We start from the raw sequence: 18,432 nt of genomic DNA on the forward strand, positions 1-18,432 counted from the left end.
TACAATGAGTCTCCAAACTCGTATAACCCAGTGCTGGGCAGCAGAGGCTTTCCACAACCTGCCTGTGGCAGACGTGGGGCTCAGGGCTCCGCAGGAGACCTCCTCGTGGCGGAGGGATGGAAGCCAAGTTCCCTGTGCCCCCCTTTCCCCTTCCTGTACTGGCTAGTCCTTTGCAAAATGTAAGCAAATGGCACCAAACCATTCATTTCCCCAAAGGTTTTGGGAATCCTAACAGGACCGTAGTGTGCGGGAGTGATTGGGGTTCGCAGTGGGGCAGCCGTTCCACCAGGCAGCGTTCTGGGGGCACCTCGCTGCACCCCTGGCAGCAGCGCTGTCTTTGTTCAGCTGAGAAAGGCAGAGGATGGTGAACGGCTGTTCCCATGGACCGACGCTGCCCGTGTCCTGCTCCCTGCGGATGCCACTGCCGCGGCCCCTCCAGCAGCACACACGATGTCCATCGGCACCGCATGCCAGCGCGCCCTCGTGTTGCTGGGGCAGTTTTTTACCTGCAAAGAATCAAATGAAAGGGGATAAGGACAACCTATTGCTCACAAGGAATCGGGAAATAAAAAAAGCAAGCAGATTTGCCCTTAGCTCTCCGAGAGGTTCAGCTCCAACATCAGGTTCCCAGGGTTAAAGCCCCCCAGACCCTCTGCTTTAACCTGCCCTGGGGGTTTGTCACTCTTGCTGAGCAGCCTCTGGATGCAAAGGCGTTTGTGCCCATCGCAGTGCTTGTGTGGCTGTGAGATCACCGGTGTGATTACACTGAACTCTTCTGTTGCAGAAAGGAATAACTATTAATTAATGGTGGGATTATATATAATCTGTTCTGTCAGGCTGCTATGATTTAATTAGCATAGTGCTGTTCACAGCGCAGTTAATAGAAAGAGAGAAGAAAGTCTCCCTTTCCTCCCTGCCTGGCTGGTGCAGAGGATTTGCAGAGGGGCAAAATGTATGTCTGTCCTGTTCTGGGAAAATGTGATGTGCTGGGGAAGGCAATTCCAATGGAGATCAAGGGGAGTGACCACAGGCAGTGAGGCTGTCAGCCTGTGTTCTGCAATACCAGGATTTTATTTCTGATGTTGCTGAAGGCTCTGAATTAGCCAGCAAAACTTTGAGTATCCCACATCTTAAAGTCGGTTGATTTTCTTCTGGTGTTGATACACGAAACGTCCCATTACGGAGCTACCTACAGTCCCTTAGAGACCTCAGCCTAAATTCTGCTTTCAGTGACAGACTTCAGACCTCGCTTCCACTGAAATCAGAAGATTGGTGTGGGTTTCCCTAGCTCTAGACTTTAGTCCTACATCAGCTGCAGATTTTAGCTGCAAATGAAGAACTCTACAGCATTTTTTGGAAATGTGGGTTTGTATTTAAAAGGTGAATGTGAGCGCACGGTTGCTACTTTCTAAGCACAAACAAGTTTTACATATGAAATGCAAGCAATTCTTTAGATACATTAATTTATCTTGCGTAGCTATTCAGTCTTTATACAAAATAAACACATAAAATTTTTGTCTTATAAAAGCACTAAAATGGGGGGAAAAAAGAAACTAGGGGCACAAAACAGAACTGAGGCAGTGTAGCATTAGCTACAGGGATATATGTTGACTGCCTGGGCTCAGTTTCTGTAAAGTTTATTATTTTTATGGCTACTGAAGTTTAATCTCATTATATTTAATGCGTATTTAATTATGCTAACCAAAAGAGTTTTGTATAAACATTTTTTAATCTATATAAATAACAAGAACATTGCTAAATAATATAGTTGGTTAGCAGGAGGTTCATATCATAACTTTTATGTCAGTTCATTGCATTTGATAGTCATCTCACAAAATGTGGCAAACCACCATAAGCAACAAATGGCTTCACATCAAGTTTTTAATTTGGCCAAGTGTTTTTCCATAGGTGATGTCTGTGCTTGCTCTGATGGAGGCAAATTTCATTTCGTAGCTGTACCCATGTGAACTTTAAACAAATTCCTAGATACATATGTATGCATGTGTGTCTCTCTTATATTCCTTCCTTCTTTCTTTTGTTGCTTTTTCTCTTCTTTTTATTCAACCATCCTTTCTCTTTCTTTTCATTCTTCCTTCTTTGCTCTCTTTTCTTTCTTGTGTTTCCTTCTTTTCTTCCTTCTTTCTCTTTTCTTCACTTCAAAAATCCAGGGCATCTTCCTTCCTACACAGTAATAGGGCTTTGGGGGATATATTGCTGAAATAATTCTTGCATCAATTTTCTAACATCAGACCAGAAGCTTCAATTTGGGACAATCCCAGAAGATATGAAAATGACTCCCTGTACTGTCACATCTCCTCCAGCAATTTGTTGAGAGTTTTGTGTCTATTGTGTTTAAGACACTGTTTACAAAATCATAACAATTAAGGACTGTTTAAATTAGATTTATCCCCAGTAGAAATATATGTGAGGAAATTAGAAGATAATCAGATCTCTAGAATATAACCTACAGAACAAATAGATACATTATGTACACTGCTCTTCCTGCAAAGCAGCAGGGCTTTAATGAACGGGGGAAGAGAGATGAACTGGGTAAACCCGACAGGACTGGGCAGCCTCGTGCCAGCGTTCCGACTGTGCAGTTTGGGATTGGGATGGGGATACCAGCTAGCGATTCAGCTGCTTTGCCCACCCACTTTGCAAAGCGAAGTGCGCAGATTATTGTGCTGCAATACAGCTCCAGTTACACAATTCCGAAGCAGATTGGAGAAAAGTCGTTAGTGACTCGGGGTCGCCACTTACCTGTCTTGACCTGAGACTTTGCTAAGGGTGCCCTACAGTGCAGAGCCAGCGTGCAGGGAGGTGCTGCTTTGGGGGGCCACGCTTAAGCTACAGTGATGTGACCACCCTCTGATGACATGTGTGCTGACCTGCCTTTATTCGGTGATGTAGAGGGCAGGCAACAGCCCTGTGGCTAAGAACAGATAAAGGACTTGAGTGGCAGCTTTCCTGAAAGTGCTCAGCACTGAGGAAGCTGCTCTTTGCTTCTTAGACCAAATACATTGTGAGTTTGGACCAAGGAATCTCTCTTTCCATGGTCTCAGTATGGCAGGGCTAAAACAGCCTCTCAGCATGAGGTGCAGCCCATCTGCTGAGCATGAGGGCCTTCACTTGCAGACAAATACTGTTCTGCCACCCGTGACATGGCCCATGTTCCAGCCAGCAGGTGACTACCATACCATAAATAAAATGCTGAACCTCATGGGGTAAAACTCAGCTGTGTAACTGTGCCTCCACCCTCATCTGTGAAGGGAGCCTGAGGAGCTTCTCTCTGTGGCAAAACAGTTGTTGAGCAGGGGGCCAACACGAGCCAAATAACTCTGACACTGGCCTCAGGTTCCTCTTACAGAAGTAGAAGATCTCAAACCGTAAGCAAGGAGAAGCAGCGTCTTTATTCCTCTACTGAATGTGAGACGGGTGAGAAAGACCAAAAGTTCTGGAGGCAAAATCACAGCATCAGAACATGTAAAACGGCTCAGACAAAGTGGGGTTTGCCATTTACATTACTGGAAGTGCCATGGGTGCGGAGCTCCCTGTGTTCCCCCAGCAGGCTGGGGGGGTCCGTGCACTGCCCTCAGCCTGCTGGGAGCTTGTGCCTCACCCTAGCCCCAAAGGGCTGTTAGGAGACCGTCCCACGTGGCCTGTTCAGGATGGATGGTTTGTTTATCTCAGCAGCTTTTTGGCTTTACCTTTACCTTTTTTTGTCTGCTGCCAGGACCAAACATGCAGATGCATCTTCCTTTTTGAACCAGCTTCCCCTCCATGCAATGGCAAGCTCTGAGCATGAGGCACTTGCAGTGGTGGGATGAATTGACAGCCTGATGGTTTTCAATTGCACGGTCTCAAATTGAGCAAGAATTAGTCCTAGTCCCAGTTCTGCACAGTTGTACATGCTGGCTGCTCTGGTGCCAGAGCTGCCTGTTGTTTTCTGCATCCCCATGAAAAGGCAGCAAACTCAAGAAGTGAACATGTCTTCTGCTGTGATTGCTAAGTGCAATTCTACTTTCTGTAGTTTTTCCTTTGATTTTAATTGGCAACATTATTCCTTCCACCCTGTGCTGTAGCATGTAGCTATGCTACATTCAGTTAAGTACTTTGTGTACTCAGAAGCATCTTCATGTTAATAGCCCCAAGGTGATATGATTCAGGTACATTATTATGTTGTGTGTATATATTGTAGCATTTAAGGGCATCAGCTTGCAATGTGCTGGTGTATCTCATCCTCTTCACATCTTACCCCTTCTGATTGCTGGCCAGTTCTCAGCCGAGAGCCCTGGAAGACCTAATCTTCATAACCCTTCTATGCAGAATTTTTTTATCACTGATTGAATTTAAAATCCCACCTCTCTAGCTCATATAATTGAGGGCAGCTATTCACTGGAGAGCTGCTGATTTACACCATGGAGGATCTGACCTGAAAACGTATAAACTTCTTTGAGATTCTTCATGAGAGATGCAAAAGACTATTAATAACAGTGTTTGTAACATCAAAAAAAGTGTGAAAACACAGATAGTTCTCCCCACAAACATTGAAGATATATGTAATAAATCTTAATTTGAGCCTGTGAACATCAGTTCTTTGCCTGCTGTAACAGTATGTCACTTCCAGGATGGCTCAAGAGGTGCAAAGTCTTGGTACAGGCAGCTGCCAAATGTCATCAGCTACTGCCAGGTTTTTCTGAGGAGTGTGGTCCTGTGTAAGAGCTTGTATCGGAACTGGAGAAGACTTTGTGTCTGAGCCTTCAAATGGCTGAGCAGAAGGCAGTGCTGGTGGAGCAGTGTGTGCTTTGACAGAGGACTGAAGCTATGCTGAGCTGAAGCTGAGCAGCAGAAGGCTTGGTTGTATCAGCTTCTCCTAGGTGACATTGTTTGCTTTCTCTGGGTGAATGTTTTAAAAGGCATCTGTTGAAATGTCTTGCAGAATTCACACAACATATGTGCAGACTCATATGCAAATATGGAGCACATCCCTTTTGCCACTTGAGCTTTGTTTAAAACTTTGCCATAAATTCACTTTTTTTTGTCTTGGGTATCATCTGCTCCTGTCCTTGTACATGAAAGGTTCTGCGCCTCGTGTAAACACCCTTTGAAACAGAAACTCTCTTCCAAGAACAGGGGCAGAGCAAGACACTTCAAGAAGACTGGAGGTCTAATCTCCACAAGTCTCCAGCTTTAGAAATCCTGAAACTGCCTCTGAGCCCTGTGCTTGCAGAAAGTTTGCAAAGCACAGCCAGCGAAACGAGGCTCGCTCGTGACTTAGAGGGACTTTTGTTCCTTTATAGATTACCAAACAGTGGAGTGGGTGCATAAAGCGATGGAGCAAACCTGTGTTCGCACTCAGAGGCCAGCTGTAATGGCAGTCCTCAGTGCACAGGGGAACTGCAGCCCCCCAGCACCCATGCAGGTGACATGCCACCTGCGGGCCATATCTCCTTTTCAGGGCACAGGACTTGGCAGGATGCGTGTTCCTCTGGCAGCGTGTTGGTGCAGGCAGTGCTCCCGGTTCCTCAGCGCAGAGCTCTGCGCCAGGGTGGCCCCTTCCCAAGGGTTTGTGCAAGAGGCTGGTCTGAATGGAGCAGGGGAGCCTTCCTGAGCCTGGCTCAGGGGTCCGCTGGTTCTCATGGAAATACAACAGGGCTTGGACTGGTCCAACAATTCTGGCTTATGAAGCAAAAGAAATGCACGGATCTTGTTTGGTAGGCATCCAAGGAGAGAGATTAGAGCTGCAAAGGAAGAGTGTTTCTCCACAGAGGTGCCTGCTCCCTTCCTGAGCTTATCGTGCCCCCTTTGTGCAGCCTAGTGAGTTTTTGTCAGTGCTGTGCCATGCTACCAGCCCTGCCAGTGGCAGGAGCAACACGGCACTCTGGTCAGAGCACTGTGAAACCGCTGATGCTCAGAAGATGAGGAAATGCTGCAGAGTTGAGCCCTCTCCTGCTGAGTTGGAGACACACTGACAGAATTTAAGGTGTTGCATTAGCTGTAAAAGGTATGGTTGCTTTGAAGCTGTAGCAAAGACAATTCAGAAACCAAGAGAAACGACACTGCTGGATGATGTTCCCACCTTTGTTGCATGTGCCATGTACTGGGTGAGCTTCCTTTCCCCCATGGTCCTCTGCAAATAACTTGGCAAATTGTGCCCAGAATGCATGATGTATCAGAGAAGCATAAAATGGTGTGTGGCTGCAGGATGATAGTGAGCAAAATGTGGACGAATACTGACTTTCAAAGGTAAACCCAGTAACCATGGGAGATTACCCACCAGTGGTCATCTCCCATTGCTCAGAATGTAGAGCTGGACTGGAATGAGTGGGAATTCTGGGGAACCAGAATTCTAACCTTAGCTGTATTGCAGGGAATGGGGAGACTTATTTGCATCCTGTTAATTATGTCCTTCATTTCCCATAGGAGCCAACAAACACCACAAAACCAAGCCAAACCAAATTAAAAAAAAAAAAAAGGAAGAAAAAAAATAAAGAATAAGAGAGACCAGAGAAAAACATGACTCAAATATATTGCAGGAGTGAAGAACTACTGAGAAACTTCTGCTGAACTGGTCATAGAATATAAATTGCACAAGATATTTCTCCTTACTAGAGTCTCAGTTCTCTGATCTTGCCCTCAAACTGCATTATGCAAAAAACCACCTGAAATTATCTTTGGTCATTTCAGTTTATCCCTTATTTGGCTGAATGATGGGTAGTGGATTTCAAGGTGACTTGTCATTTGCCAAAATCATTACTGTCTGTTCCTGACTGACTGGATGGAAAAAGCAGTAAGAAGATGTACTGATTCTGCACAAGCCCATCAGATAAATGCGTGGCACTTAATTTCACACACCTCATGCAAGCAGTCAATTAATGCTCCTGCTTTGGCACTGAACACAAGTTCCATACATATGACTGGGCTTATTTCAGCATGTCCAAACCTTCACGCAAAATGGAGATTAGATACAGGTTCTGGCTGAGAAATTTGCAAAGAAATGTTACCCCAGGGTCCTTGCCACACAAGCACAAATAGGAGTGGGGACATAGTTTCAATGCTGATATAGTCTCTGTTTACTGGATAATATCTAATCAATTGTTTCCAGCACTCTGATGAATGTGATGCACTTCCTAATCCTGCAGTCAGTCTATTAGACATGGATTGAAGTCATCAGCAAGAAAATAATGTTCTCAGAGAGATGACACATTAGCTATATGCTCACTTGGGGCTATGGGTTTTTTTGCCAGACAATAACCTTATTCCAGGAGTGCAGATACATACATAAGCAATAGGAAACAAGAGTTTATTAGCCAAGATGGTTATTGCATTGTTAAGAGGAAATTTTCACCATTGCTAAATTCTGTAAGAAAGTGCCTTATAATTTCTCAGAACTGGGAACAAAATGATGCTTTGGCAGAGAGCTGGGCTGTTGTGGGGCGGCTGACATTGGCTGTCAGCTATTGAGCCCCGAGGACAGCACACAGGTGCTTGCTGGGACACGCAAAGCCCCTGTTCCTGACAGAGCAGTTTCCTTCCCCCTGACTTTGCTGCACTGGCAGCAGTGGGGGGTTGCACAGGTTGGGGTATCCCATGCTGGTGCCAGACTGGTGCTCAAGGAGAGGGGAAAGTGCTCCTCCACTCATGGTCATACCCTGGACTTAGGTGGGAAAGAGTGCACTGTTGGGATTTGTTCTGTAGGGAGTTTTGTTGTGAGGAAGCTCATGAAAAGCAATGCAACATGTGCTGAGGGTACGAATGATTTCATTTTCAGACCATACTTGAAGTGGGCACCTCCTTGGCCTTTTGATTCAGCTAATGCAATCCCATCACTGCTGCAAGCTCTCACAGAGCTCACTGTAGTCTGTTCTAGCTTTGCTTCTAATAACTGATGCTTCTGCTCCTTTTAATACTCCTGTATCTGCCTATTTTAATATCTGAACATCTGGGAGTTATAAATGCAATTCAACCAGTCCTTGTCCCTTGGCTGAGCTGATGAAAGTCTGTTTTCCATCCAGCCTGGAGCAAAGGACCAAGATTTCAAAGCTCTGCAGATCGTCTGGACCTGGATTTTAACATCCAGGCTCAACGTTAATCTTCACTGACAGCACCCCCAGCATTGCCAACCTGTCAGTGGGTGTTCTGACACTGGCTGGGGACTCCCCCAGTGACCAACAAAAGGAAAATAAGTAGAAGGGCATCCTCTGCCCCTCAGGGATGGCACCTCCTTTCCTGACTCATGAACCTCTCCAAACCTTGCCTTGTCTTCTGACCGTCCCCAGATATGCCCCCACAGCTCCCCTTCACACTTTTCTGTGTGCAGGGGAAGCACAAACATCTCTAGAGCCCACCAAAACCCCTGAGGCCGTGGGCTGGCTTTGCCAGGAGCCTCCAGGTTGAGAGCATTAAACAGAAATCTGGCATGATGTGAGAGCAATGTGATTATCAGCCCTGGTTAAAAAACCCCGTATGTTATGGGGGTGGGGAAAGCACATCTCGCTGGGGTAAGGGGAGGTGATGCTGCCCAAGTCATGCAGGCTGCCGTGGGGTGGTCCCAGAGCTGTGGCACAGCCCCCCTGGTAAGTGAGGGCACTAACAGCCCACCAGCCCCACCGTCCCGCTGTGAGGAGAGCTGGCTGGTCCAGGCACTTTCGAGGCAGCAGTTTGCTTTTCTCCGTCATCGCTGTGGACAAGGAAACAATGCCACAGGATCCATTTCTCACTGATCTGCTGGTGCCAGTTTGAATTATGTCCTCAGCCTGTCGCTGAGGCTGACGTGGACACAGCTCTCCTCCCGGCTGGAGCTCGGGGGAGGGCTTGCCTCTCAGCTGAGCTTGGTGCACACTGTAAGACATGCCTTTCTCTGTTCTGTTTGTTGGGTTTTTTTTCAGACAAGCCACGAATGAACAACATCCTTACTTCTGCTACCGAACCCTATGACCTGTCCTTCTCCCGGTCCTTCCAGAACCTCTCTCACCTCCCACCATCGTATGAATCTGCCGTCAAGACAAACCCAAGTAAATATTCTTCTCTGAAGAGACTAAGTAGGTGTCAGCTCATTTCATTTCCTTTGTATCTCATTTGCTCATAAGCTGCAGTGGGCACAATGTTAAAGCAATAACCGTCTTATTTTTCTGTCATTTTACTGCCCAAGTTGGTGTCTCCAGTAATGATTCTTTTGGCTGTTGCTTCCCATTGAGGAAGAGTACAGAGAAAGAGTCACTTCATTACTGTGAGAGCACATGTGGCTATTTGCTTACTGACCTCCCTGCCGTGCTGCCTCCCACTGCTCTGCCTTGTATCTGCTCCTGAGTCACCTGAGAATCCTTTTTCTTTCTGCTGGAGTCCACATGAGCCAAGCTGGCTGCCTCAGATCAGCTGAGCTCACCTCAGAGCACCCAGGGCAGATACCTTCACCATCTCCTGTGGTAGCTGGAACCAGGTGACAAACCCAGGTGAACAGAAAGCTGCTGAAATGGTTGGGAGCATCTGTTTTGGTAGAAGCACGTCTGCCTGCCTTGAGCAGTGCTGTGACCTGCCGTTCTGTGGGGTCTGAGTCTGGTCCTGACCTGTGCTGTACACTGGTCCATGGTGCATCTCTGGTCCTTCAGCATGTTGCTCACTACCCTGTTCACACTAGTTGGTATCTGTCCTTTCTTGATATTTTTGTGTTGCATTGTTCTGCCAGCTTTCCTGTGATGCTTCAGCCCATCACCTTTGCTGGTGGCAAACTCGCCAGCTTTGTAGGATTAAGAAATAAGTGATATTTGTGTGGGCAAATGCTCTCTCCAGACTGACACTAGGTTTGTAGTGTGTATGCTTCCATGAGCATTTTCTGGATGCAGCCATGTATTCACACTGCGTAATTTAGAGAAATAACGTAGGTGTTTATACTTGCAATAGCTTCATTGAAGGGAGGTGAGGATGAGGAGCAGATCCTACTTCCCTAGTCTGTATAAAACCTGCATTCCCAATTTAGCCAGCTAAGCGAGACATACAAAATTAAGTGGCAGGGAAGCCCTTGGACTATCAATAAGACATCTCTGTAGATTTTTCAGTAGACAAAATGGAATGGAAATGCAGCACATGAAAACCTCAGCCCACTCTTTGGCATTTCAACGTGGGACTTATGTACATATATAACATTAAGGCAAATACATTTATTGTGCTTAAAAGTAAGCATGTACTTAACTGTGTCAGAGAACTGAGATGAGGTATTTTGTGCTAGGAGCCTGACTTCTTCCCACCTCAGTGTGCCATGTACACAACTCTACTTCTGCCATGAGCTTTGTTCCCTGGTAATATTTGTACCTCACACTCCCAGCCATAAGCTTTCTCCCCTTGCTGCATCCCAGTGATGAACTGTTCATGTTCTTGAGCAGCTCTAATGATACTATCTGATATTGGAAAACCTTTGAAATCATGGCATTGTAATATTACTGCTTTAAAATGTCCCCATTTTGAGGTGATGATTTATTTTCATTTCTCAATTGAAATGAAAATTTCTCAGAACAAGAAATGTACCCTCTGGGTCACCCCAAAACCTGCTGTTCCATGTGAAACTGATTTGCAGTGCCTGGGGTTACCTGGGGCACATATGTCCTATGCCAGGTTTGGGAGGCCTCTGTCCTGGCTTCACTGAGAACAGGTTAGAGAAGTGCCCACCAGGGATACCAGCAACGGCTGTTTTGTTGGGCAGGGGATGGTCAGGGCCTCTTCCAGTCCGTGGTACATTCATTGCTTTACTTACTGTGTGCAGATGCTCAGTGAAATCTCCTTGAGCTCCAAGTTAAAGATATTGATGTATCTCACTGAAACAGGGAAAAAACCCACAAATGGCTAACTGAAATTCCCACCCCTTCCACCACAGCCAACATCTGGAAATGTATGTCAGATTTGAATGCTGTCCTTTACCTACTGCTGCAATGCTTAACCGACTCACACCGAGTATAAATTCACTCACACCAGGCGATGCTATCTGTGCACCGAGCAGTACCTTACTAAGTGATGTCTTAGCAGTCTGACCCATTGGGTGCAGAAAATTTTGCTCAGCAGCTGGAGAAAGGACAGTCCCCTGCCTGTCCAGCCTGTCCCTCAGTAGATCACAGCAGAAGGGATTATGTACTGAACTCTGCCACTGCATTTCCTAGGTATGTGTCTAAAATAAAAAAAAAAAAAAAGCTTCTGTTAAGGTACCAAGATTAAACGTTCTCAAGAATGTGCTGGGCATGGTCAGTGTCCCTCTCTTGAGCTTTCCCTGACAGTTAACATCCCTGTCCCCATGCAGAGGATACCTGACAGCCAACACGAATCTAAGAACATTCAAGTCAGTCTTTGGCCATCAGCTGGAGTGGGGTTCCTTCACCCACTTCTTTCCAGCAGCATCAACCCTGAAGGAAATTCCTGCACACTCTTGCAAAGCACCTGACAAATGTCAAACCAACTGCCTCACACTCTGTGTCTGACTAACTAAATAAGCAGTTTCAGCTCCAAAAGTGCTAAGCTCTCCACGCTCCCACTGGGCTTGCATATACTCAGCACCTCTAGAATCACAGAATCACTTATAGATGGTCTTCTCCAGAGCCAAAGGAAAACAGGCACCCAGCTCCTAGACCTTCCCTTGTCAAATGCCAGCAACATCATTGTCCTATTCCATATGAAGGAGCTAAAGGCAACGCACGATCCAGAAGAAGTAATACCTAAACACTGGGGTTTGCGAATGGATTATTGGGGGTTTATTTTTCATGCTTAAAATTGCTTGTTTCCCTGCCGTGATTAAAAAAATGAATGCTGTGAAGAGCTCGTTAACAAATATATTTACTTCTTAGTAAAACAAAAGGCATTAGATACTTTTTTAAACTGTTCCAGCTATTTGTCTGGGTTTCTTCAGGCTTGGCAGACAGCTAAAGGTCACTTCATTTTCCTGCCGTTAGCAGGGACTGGTAGTGAAAGACAGTTTCTGCCCCAAAACATCTAAATTGAATAATCAAGGGATAGCCAGGAAGAAATAATATTTGGTACCTCCTTGCCAGAGATGCGGAGGCAGAGCTCAGCTAGGGTATGGCCAGACTCACCTCACCCTTCTTTAGCCACCCAGCTGTCAGGCAGCTGTTCTGTCTGTAGGTGCAGGCATCCCTATAGCCAGCAAAGGGTGGGCGTCTCCATACGGACCCTCTGAAGGTGCCAGTTCCTCACTGACACCAGGGTTGCTCTGGTAAGCTACCTAGCTCTTTGCTGGATAGAAAGCCTAATTTTTGATGCCTAGAGCTTAATGAAGTATGTCTCACTTTGGGATACTCAGCTAAGTGATGGGTGCGACAAGGATGAGATGAGCTCTACCTGCTGCCAGCACCTGCGAGTCCCTGGGGGGGTGCCCAGCTTGGAGAGGGGAGCTCCTCACCGCTGGGTTTGCAGGGCAGGCACTCACCTCTGCAGGCATTTGACTGAGAAAACAGCTCCACAGCTGCTTCTCCTTCCAGAGCAAGGGCTTGAAGATGAGCCAGACCTTTCTGGAGCAGCAGGAAACAGGTTGCTGGCTGCACAGAAGCCAGCCCAGAAGCCGTTCCCATGAGAGCAGTGAGCTTCCACCTTCCCTGGCTGTTTGCCTCCCCAGCTCTAACTTCACGGCACAACCACCAGGAAACCCACCCAGGGCTGCTGCCTGTGCAGGGGCAGGAGGGTCTCTGAGGGGTCCAAGGGTCAGGGTACCACCGCCGTGGGAAGCCCTGTGCCAGGCTGGCGTGTGGGAAAAGCTGTGGTGGGTGGGTGGGTCTGGGAACGCACGGCGGAGCAACAGCAGCTGTATTCATTCTGTCCTGCCCAGCACTCCAGGGAATTGCTGTTTCCAGCTAAGTTAGAAAGGTCAGTCAGGAAGGAAGCTAATATTTTCAGGCATATTAAACCACTTGGTATTGGCTAAAGAATCATCACAAATGACTAGGCAGCTTTAAAATGTTAAAGCCAATTAAAACAGAAGAGACAAGCCCAAAGAAGAAACACACTGGAACTGCAGAGAAAGAAAAGCAAAGAAATTACCCTTAAGAAAAGCAAAGGAATTACTATGATAGCTTTACACACATACATGTATACATATTTTAACCATGTTAACATATAACCAGGGGAAGAAAAAGTATCCTTGGCTTTTCCACATTCTCTTCCCAGAGTGCCACAAAAGCACCTTGTTTCTCTAATGACAGTGCCAGGGAAGCTGTGCTCTGCCTTTCTGCTCTGGCATCTTAGACATGTTGAGGTGGGATGTGTGGGTAGGAGCACCCATTTGGGGGTCTCCCTCCAAATGGGAGGGGGTGGGGTGGAAAAGCTGTCTGAGGGCAAATCAGTTTATCCCAAAGCCAGGTCAGACAAACACTCCCAAAGTCTGGTGAGACCAGTCCTGGTCAATATTCTAGAAACTGCCAAAGAAAGAAAGAAGGGGCAGAAAAAAACCCCACAACTAAAAAGCCCAGAAATTGTGCAGAAAATGTGATTTCTAGTAATCCCACTTCCAAATGTTTGAAAAAAAAAAGTGAAGCCCCAGAAGTATGAGACTGATTTAAAAAAAGAGAAATTTCTGTCAATCAATACATCAGTGATTTCCTTCTGTCTGCTCATCATTCCTGGCCTTTGTGAATCCACTTAGGACACATTTTGGAATTTTTAAGCACATCCATCAGGGAGAAGCATATTTGTAGTTTTATTGTGGCTAAAATTACAGATGTCAGTTATCGCATGAGCATCAACAAGAAGATGAGGGGTAGCAGTAGCAGAGCCTCACTACCCCAGTGAACTTGGTGGTGCAATGCGGATGGGATGAATCAGACCGGATGGTTTCAAGTCCTGGAGACATTTTGATTCCAGCAAACTATGCAACCTGGCGTCCACGGTTTCCCCCACCACGCAGTGGGTGAAGCACCTGGTGCCTCCAGTCTCAAAAGCCTGGAGCTGTATTTGTTGCACTGCTTTCCCTGGGTGCAGAATTGCTTTGTTTACAGAGCTGTGCTGAGCTTCGCCCCGGGCATGAAGGCACGCGTGCGATACAGCATGCTCGGCCTCTCTTCAAGCTACGTTCTCCATGACTGGCTCAGCGACACCGACGAGCTGCCACCACCTTTCAGAGGCAACAGCCTGTTAAATGTCTGTCTGGTGCCTGCTTAAACCAGCTTGTTGTTCACGGGAAAACGCTGTTTCAGCTTTGATTCCTTTGAGATGGAGATGTGAAGTTTGTCTACACCTGCAATGTTCCCAGGATAGCCGTGCCAGCATCGACGTGTGTCTCTCAGCACCACGGGAGGAGACAGCCTGTACGAGCCTAGAAGCACCTTTGAAATGAAATCAGTTCCCTGGATGGTTTAGCCACTGCCAGCAAGCGGCCATGCAGACTGCTACACTGTTTACAGGGTTGGAAGAGGGAAGGAAAGGATCTTTTTAAATGCTCCTCATTGGCAAAACTTTTTAAAGTGTATACCATGCTGCATTTTTTATCTAAATTAGCAAGGAACAAATTCCAACCACTTTTAATCAGCCGATTCTGCTGGCTCACTAGCAGGCTCTGACCACCGTAAACCTTGCATAAGCTGGTTTAGCTGTAGCTGGCAATTACCACAGCCAGGTGTGAGCATCCAAGCACATCTCCATTTGGGACATTCTCTGCTTTAATTACATCTATTTAGAGTCACTTGGGCAAATCCAGTGCAACTTCTCTCATCCAGAACAGAGGCCAAGTGCCAGAGTACTAATTGCTTAGCCTCTATTCTGCACCCAGCTTCAAGCATCATTATCAAGCCTGTGCACACTAAGTGTGTGCAAGTCTGTCTATGGCCACATTATAGAATAAAAACGTCTAGAATTGCTGTAGCCATACGGAATTTCCCCAGTCCTTCTCAGGCTTCCTAGAAGGTGATTTTAAAGACACAGGAGTTTGAGGCCAGGGGAGCTGTTGTCTGACATCTGTAATGAGATATTCTTCCAAGAAGTTTTTGATTGCAAAAAAAAAGACTCATTCCTACAATACATACTCTGGAGAGCAAATCCCATCAGCAGCAAGCATGCCAGTCCAGGAGAGCGCTGGGTAACCAGGGTGAGGGACTGGTGTTCCACACTTTACACCTCTGCAGCCACAGGCACATCAAGACAGTTCACAAACTGCATTGGGCTTGAAGCCCAAGGACTGCTCATGCTCCTTCCAGGTAGGTAACCTCAGTACCCCAGTTTAAGGCCCATGAATATCAAATGGGTTTACCAGAAAGCTTTTGTGTTTCTGTTGCTGGGTTTTTTTGAAAAAAATCTGAAATAATTGAGAAGTTGTTTCTTCAAATTACATGTTGGTTGAACCAGGTGATTCCAGCTGCTGTAGGATTAAAGTGTTGTGTCAGGATACAGCTGCAGTAGCCAACAACCTCTCTGAGCCTGAAGCATTTTTCTGAAAGCCAAGAGGAGCGCATGCATGCGTGTTTGTGCTGAGTTTCTGAGCAACAAAGAGATCAATTAAGACACAGAAGCAGCAAACTTACCAAGAAACATTCCATGGGACAAAGTCTATTATATCAACCAAGGCGTCTGAAAAAAAAGAAACTTTAGGCAGATGATCCAGTATCTCAGAAAGAGCATCCCATGCCTACCAAACCTGGTTTGTGATCACATTTACATATATTAAAAAAAATAATAATAAAAAATGTGATGAGGTAACTCATGATTCCATAGCACATCCACATCTGAGGCCAGAAACGAGGAATGAGTTTCCTCACATGGGGAACTTGTCTGCCTCAGCTCACCTTCCCTGTGCTTTCTTTATAAGTGTATCATGAAGGTCAGATTTGATAATTGCTCCATAACTCACCGTTCGTGTTAATCATGTGTATGCCACCGTCTGGACTTGGCAGCACACGGGGCCTGTTGTGTCATGGTGCAAGAAGGTGTGATGCATTGCACGGGCACTTACACCCGCCTGCATGCGATTATACCTCTCCCTGTCTGCCATCAGCCCACGGGGACACAACCCACACAGGGCTGGTGTCTCCCCAACAGGCAGCACCCTGACATGGGTGTCCATGCCCAGGTCCCACCGCTGGCAGGTGGTCCCTCGGGTCTCACCAGGAGGCTGCTCCAAGGCTGTGTCTGTACACAGCCCCTTCTCACCCCGTGGGACAACGCTCTGACATTTCTAACCGTTCCCTTTCCTTTCCCACAGCTGACAAAGAGGCTGATGAATACTACATGAGGAGGAGACACCTGCCTGACCTGGCAGCCCGGGGCACGCTCCCTATCAACGTCATCAAGATGTCTCAACAGACCAACCACAGGGACAGACCTCGCCGCCCCATCAGGGCCATGTCCCAGGACAGAGTGCTGTCTCCTGAGAGGATCATGCCCGAGGAGTTTAGCATGTCCTATGAACGGATCCTCTCAGACGAGCAGCTTTTGTCTGCAGAGCGCCTCCACTCCCAAGACCCCCTGCTCTCCCCGGAGCGGTCAGGGTACCCCGAGCAGTCTATGTCACGGGCATTGTCACACACAGACGTCTTTGTATCAACACCCGTCTTGGATCGCTACAGGATGACAAAAATGCACTCCCATCCTAGTGCCTCAAATAACTTGTACAATACTTTAGGTATGAACCCAACCTCTGCCAAGCGCCAAGCATTTGCCTCCCGGCGGCACAACACGGTAGAACAACTGCATTATATCCCAGGACACCACCACCACTACCGCACAGCGAGCAAAACAGAGGTGACTGTTTGATATGACCTCGTGCATTGTAGATACTCATTAAGGACTGGGGTGGCCACAGCACCCCATACTGCAGTGGCCTTATAGGCCAAGATAACCTCTAATAACTCAGTGTCTGAAAAGACTTCTCTGACAGTCCCATCCACCTTGTTTTTAAAGCCACCCCTTCATCGGTGACATAAGAAGAACCTGAGCAAGCAAACAGATGATAGGGAGGGATAATAGAGGAAATTTCCTGACGTGCATCAGTTTCTGTCAAAGAAAGCCATAGTAATAGATGGCTCCTTCCAAGGGCTCACCTGCATCATCTCATTGTTTTTACGAACTTAGGACTTTTCAGTTGCTACAAGTAGAAGCAGTCTCATGCAGCCCATGACAGGGAGGACAACATGCAGCACCTCATCCTTGGGGGAAGGGGCCCCGTTCTCAGTCCTCATGCCAGCCTTCATCTTTGGCCTTTCTGTAGCAAGTAGGTAAGCTTCTGGCTGCTGGGGACCACCTCTGGACCGCTCAGTATCAGCCAGCACCATACATCTGTTCTTTGTAACCCTTGCAGTGAACTCAAGGGCAGACCTTCCTAGGGGACTGACAGATCTAGGGACAAGAATAGCCTGGCTGAGAAATAAGGTTTTAGTTTATATTAAATATACTCATAATATAAAAACATACTAGTGCCTACAAATCGCCTGCTCTCTCAGTGTAGGAAGTAGTGGGGTTGATGTGTTCAATAAGCACAAATATGCTGAAATGCTTGTTAGACCCTTTTCTCCACTCATTCTAGTATATCGATGTCTCCAACATGTAAATAGGAAGGAGGATTGGGGCTTCTCTTCCTCCAGCTTCTCGCCACTGCTGAACCTAAAGCACCAGAATTCGTTCAGCTTCCACTGCTGACCTGTGCGGGGGGAGGTCCTGGCTCCACCGAGACCCCTGCAAGGCAAGGTTACCCCACATTTCACCAAGCCTGGATTTGCTCCCCAGAAGTTTTTTTTTTGCTGACAGCATTCTCCACTGGCCCAGTTCACAGAATCGCAGACCAGTTCCCCCGTTTCTGAACATACCTTCTCCTCTCAGTTACGACCTAGAACTCCATACGTAGCAAATCTTTTTGTAGCCCTTAGCAGAAGCACAAAGCTGAGGGTGTCTCTCTCTACCAAAAAGCAGGTCAGTAATTTTCCATGATTTTTCTCTCCATGTAATAGCCCCCCAAGAAAACCTTCCAAATTCAAATTCCACTGAGTACCAATCCTAACCATGAAGACAGTTACATTTCATGCATATAAATTATATATCAGCATAATTATAATAAATGGGCATGTTGTATATCTGATATAATGCTAATTAGATACTGTATATTTGTAAAATCTTTAAAAGGTAGACTCGTGGGTCCAGAATTTGTGAGGGTTTTATCTTTGGCTTTCTAGCCAGATTGGGCTTGGCTTTGGTTTTTGTTGGCTTTGGTTTTGTTTCAGTTTTATTTTTTCCCCCCTTGTATTTGTGTTCCTACCAAATTCTGTAGAACTAACTCACACTAGGACATACTTCTGTGGCCAGGAAAGGGTCTCAGAGGTTTCTGAAGGCCAGCCAGACCTGGTGCTGTAACTGTCAGTGCTGGACACCGTCCGTGGTGTGCACTCCAAGCCCCACCACATGCACACCCCCATGCTGCCAAGCAAACAGCATGTGTGATCTCCTCTGGGTGAAACGACAACC

At 46.7% G+C, this 18,432-nt stretch overlaps 1 protein-coding gene across 3 annotated transcripts in view; it reads left to right on the forward strand.

The window, feature by feature from the left end:
- The window catches only part of SHISA6 (shisa family member 6), a gene marked incomplete at its 3' end in the record, with an annotated part of 240,860 nt that extends 224,129 nt beyond the window's left edge, over positions 1-16,731 (forward strand). For 2 of the 3 annotated variants that reach the window (XM_080393203.1, XM_080393205.1), the window contains 2 exons: positions 8,889-9,041; positions 16,181-16,731. In XM_080393203.1, the coding sequence (XP_080249329.1) occupies positions 8,889-9,041; positions 16,181-16,731 (704 nt within the window). The remainder of the gene's footprint in view (positions 1-8,888; positions 9,042-16,180) is intronic. The other variant, XM_080393204.1, reaches the window with a different exon arrangement.
- Positions 16,732-18,432: the final 1,701 nt, after the last annotated feature.

The sequence above is a fragment of the Falco punctatus genome (assembly GCF_963210335.1).
Source record: "Falco punctatus genome assembly, chromosome: 1".
Lineage (NCBI taxonomy): Eukaryota > Metazoa > Chordata > Aves > Falconiformes > Falconidae > Falco > Falco punctatus.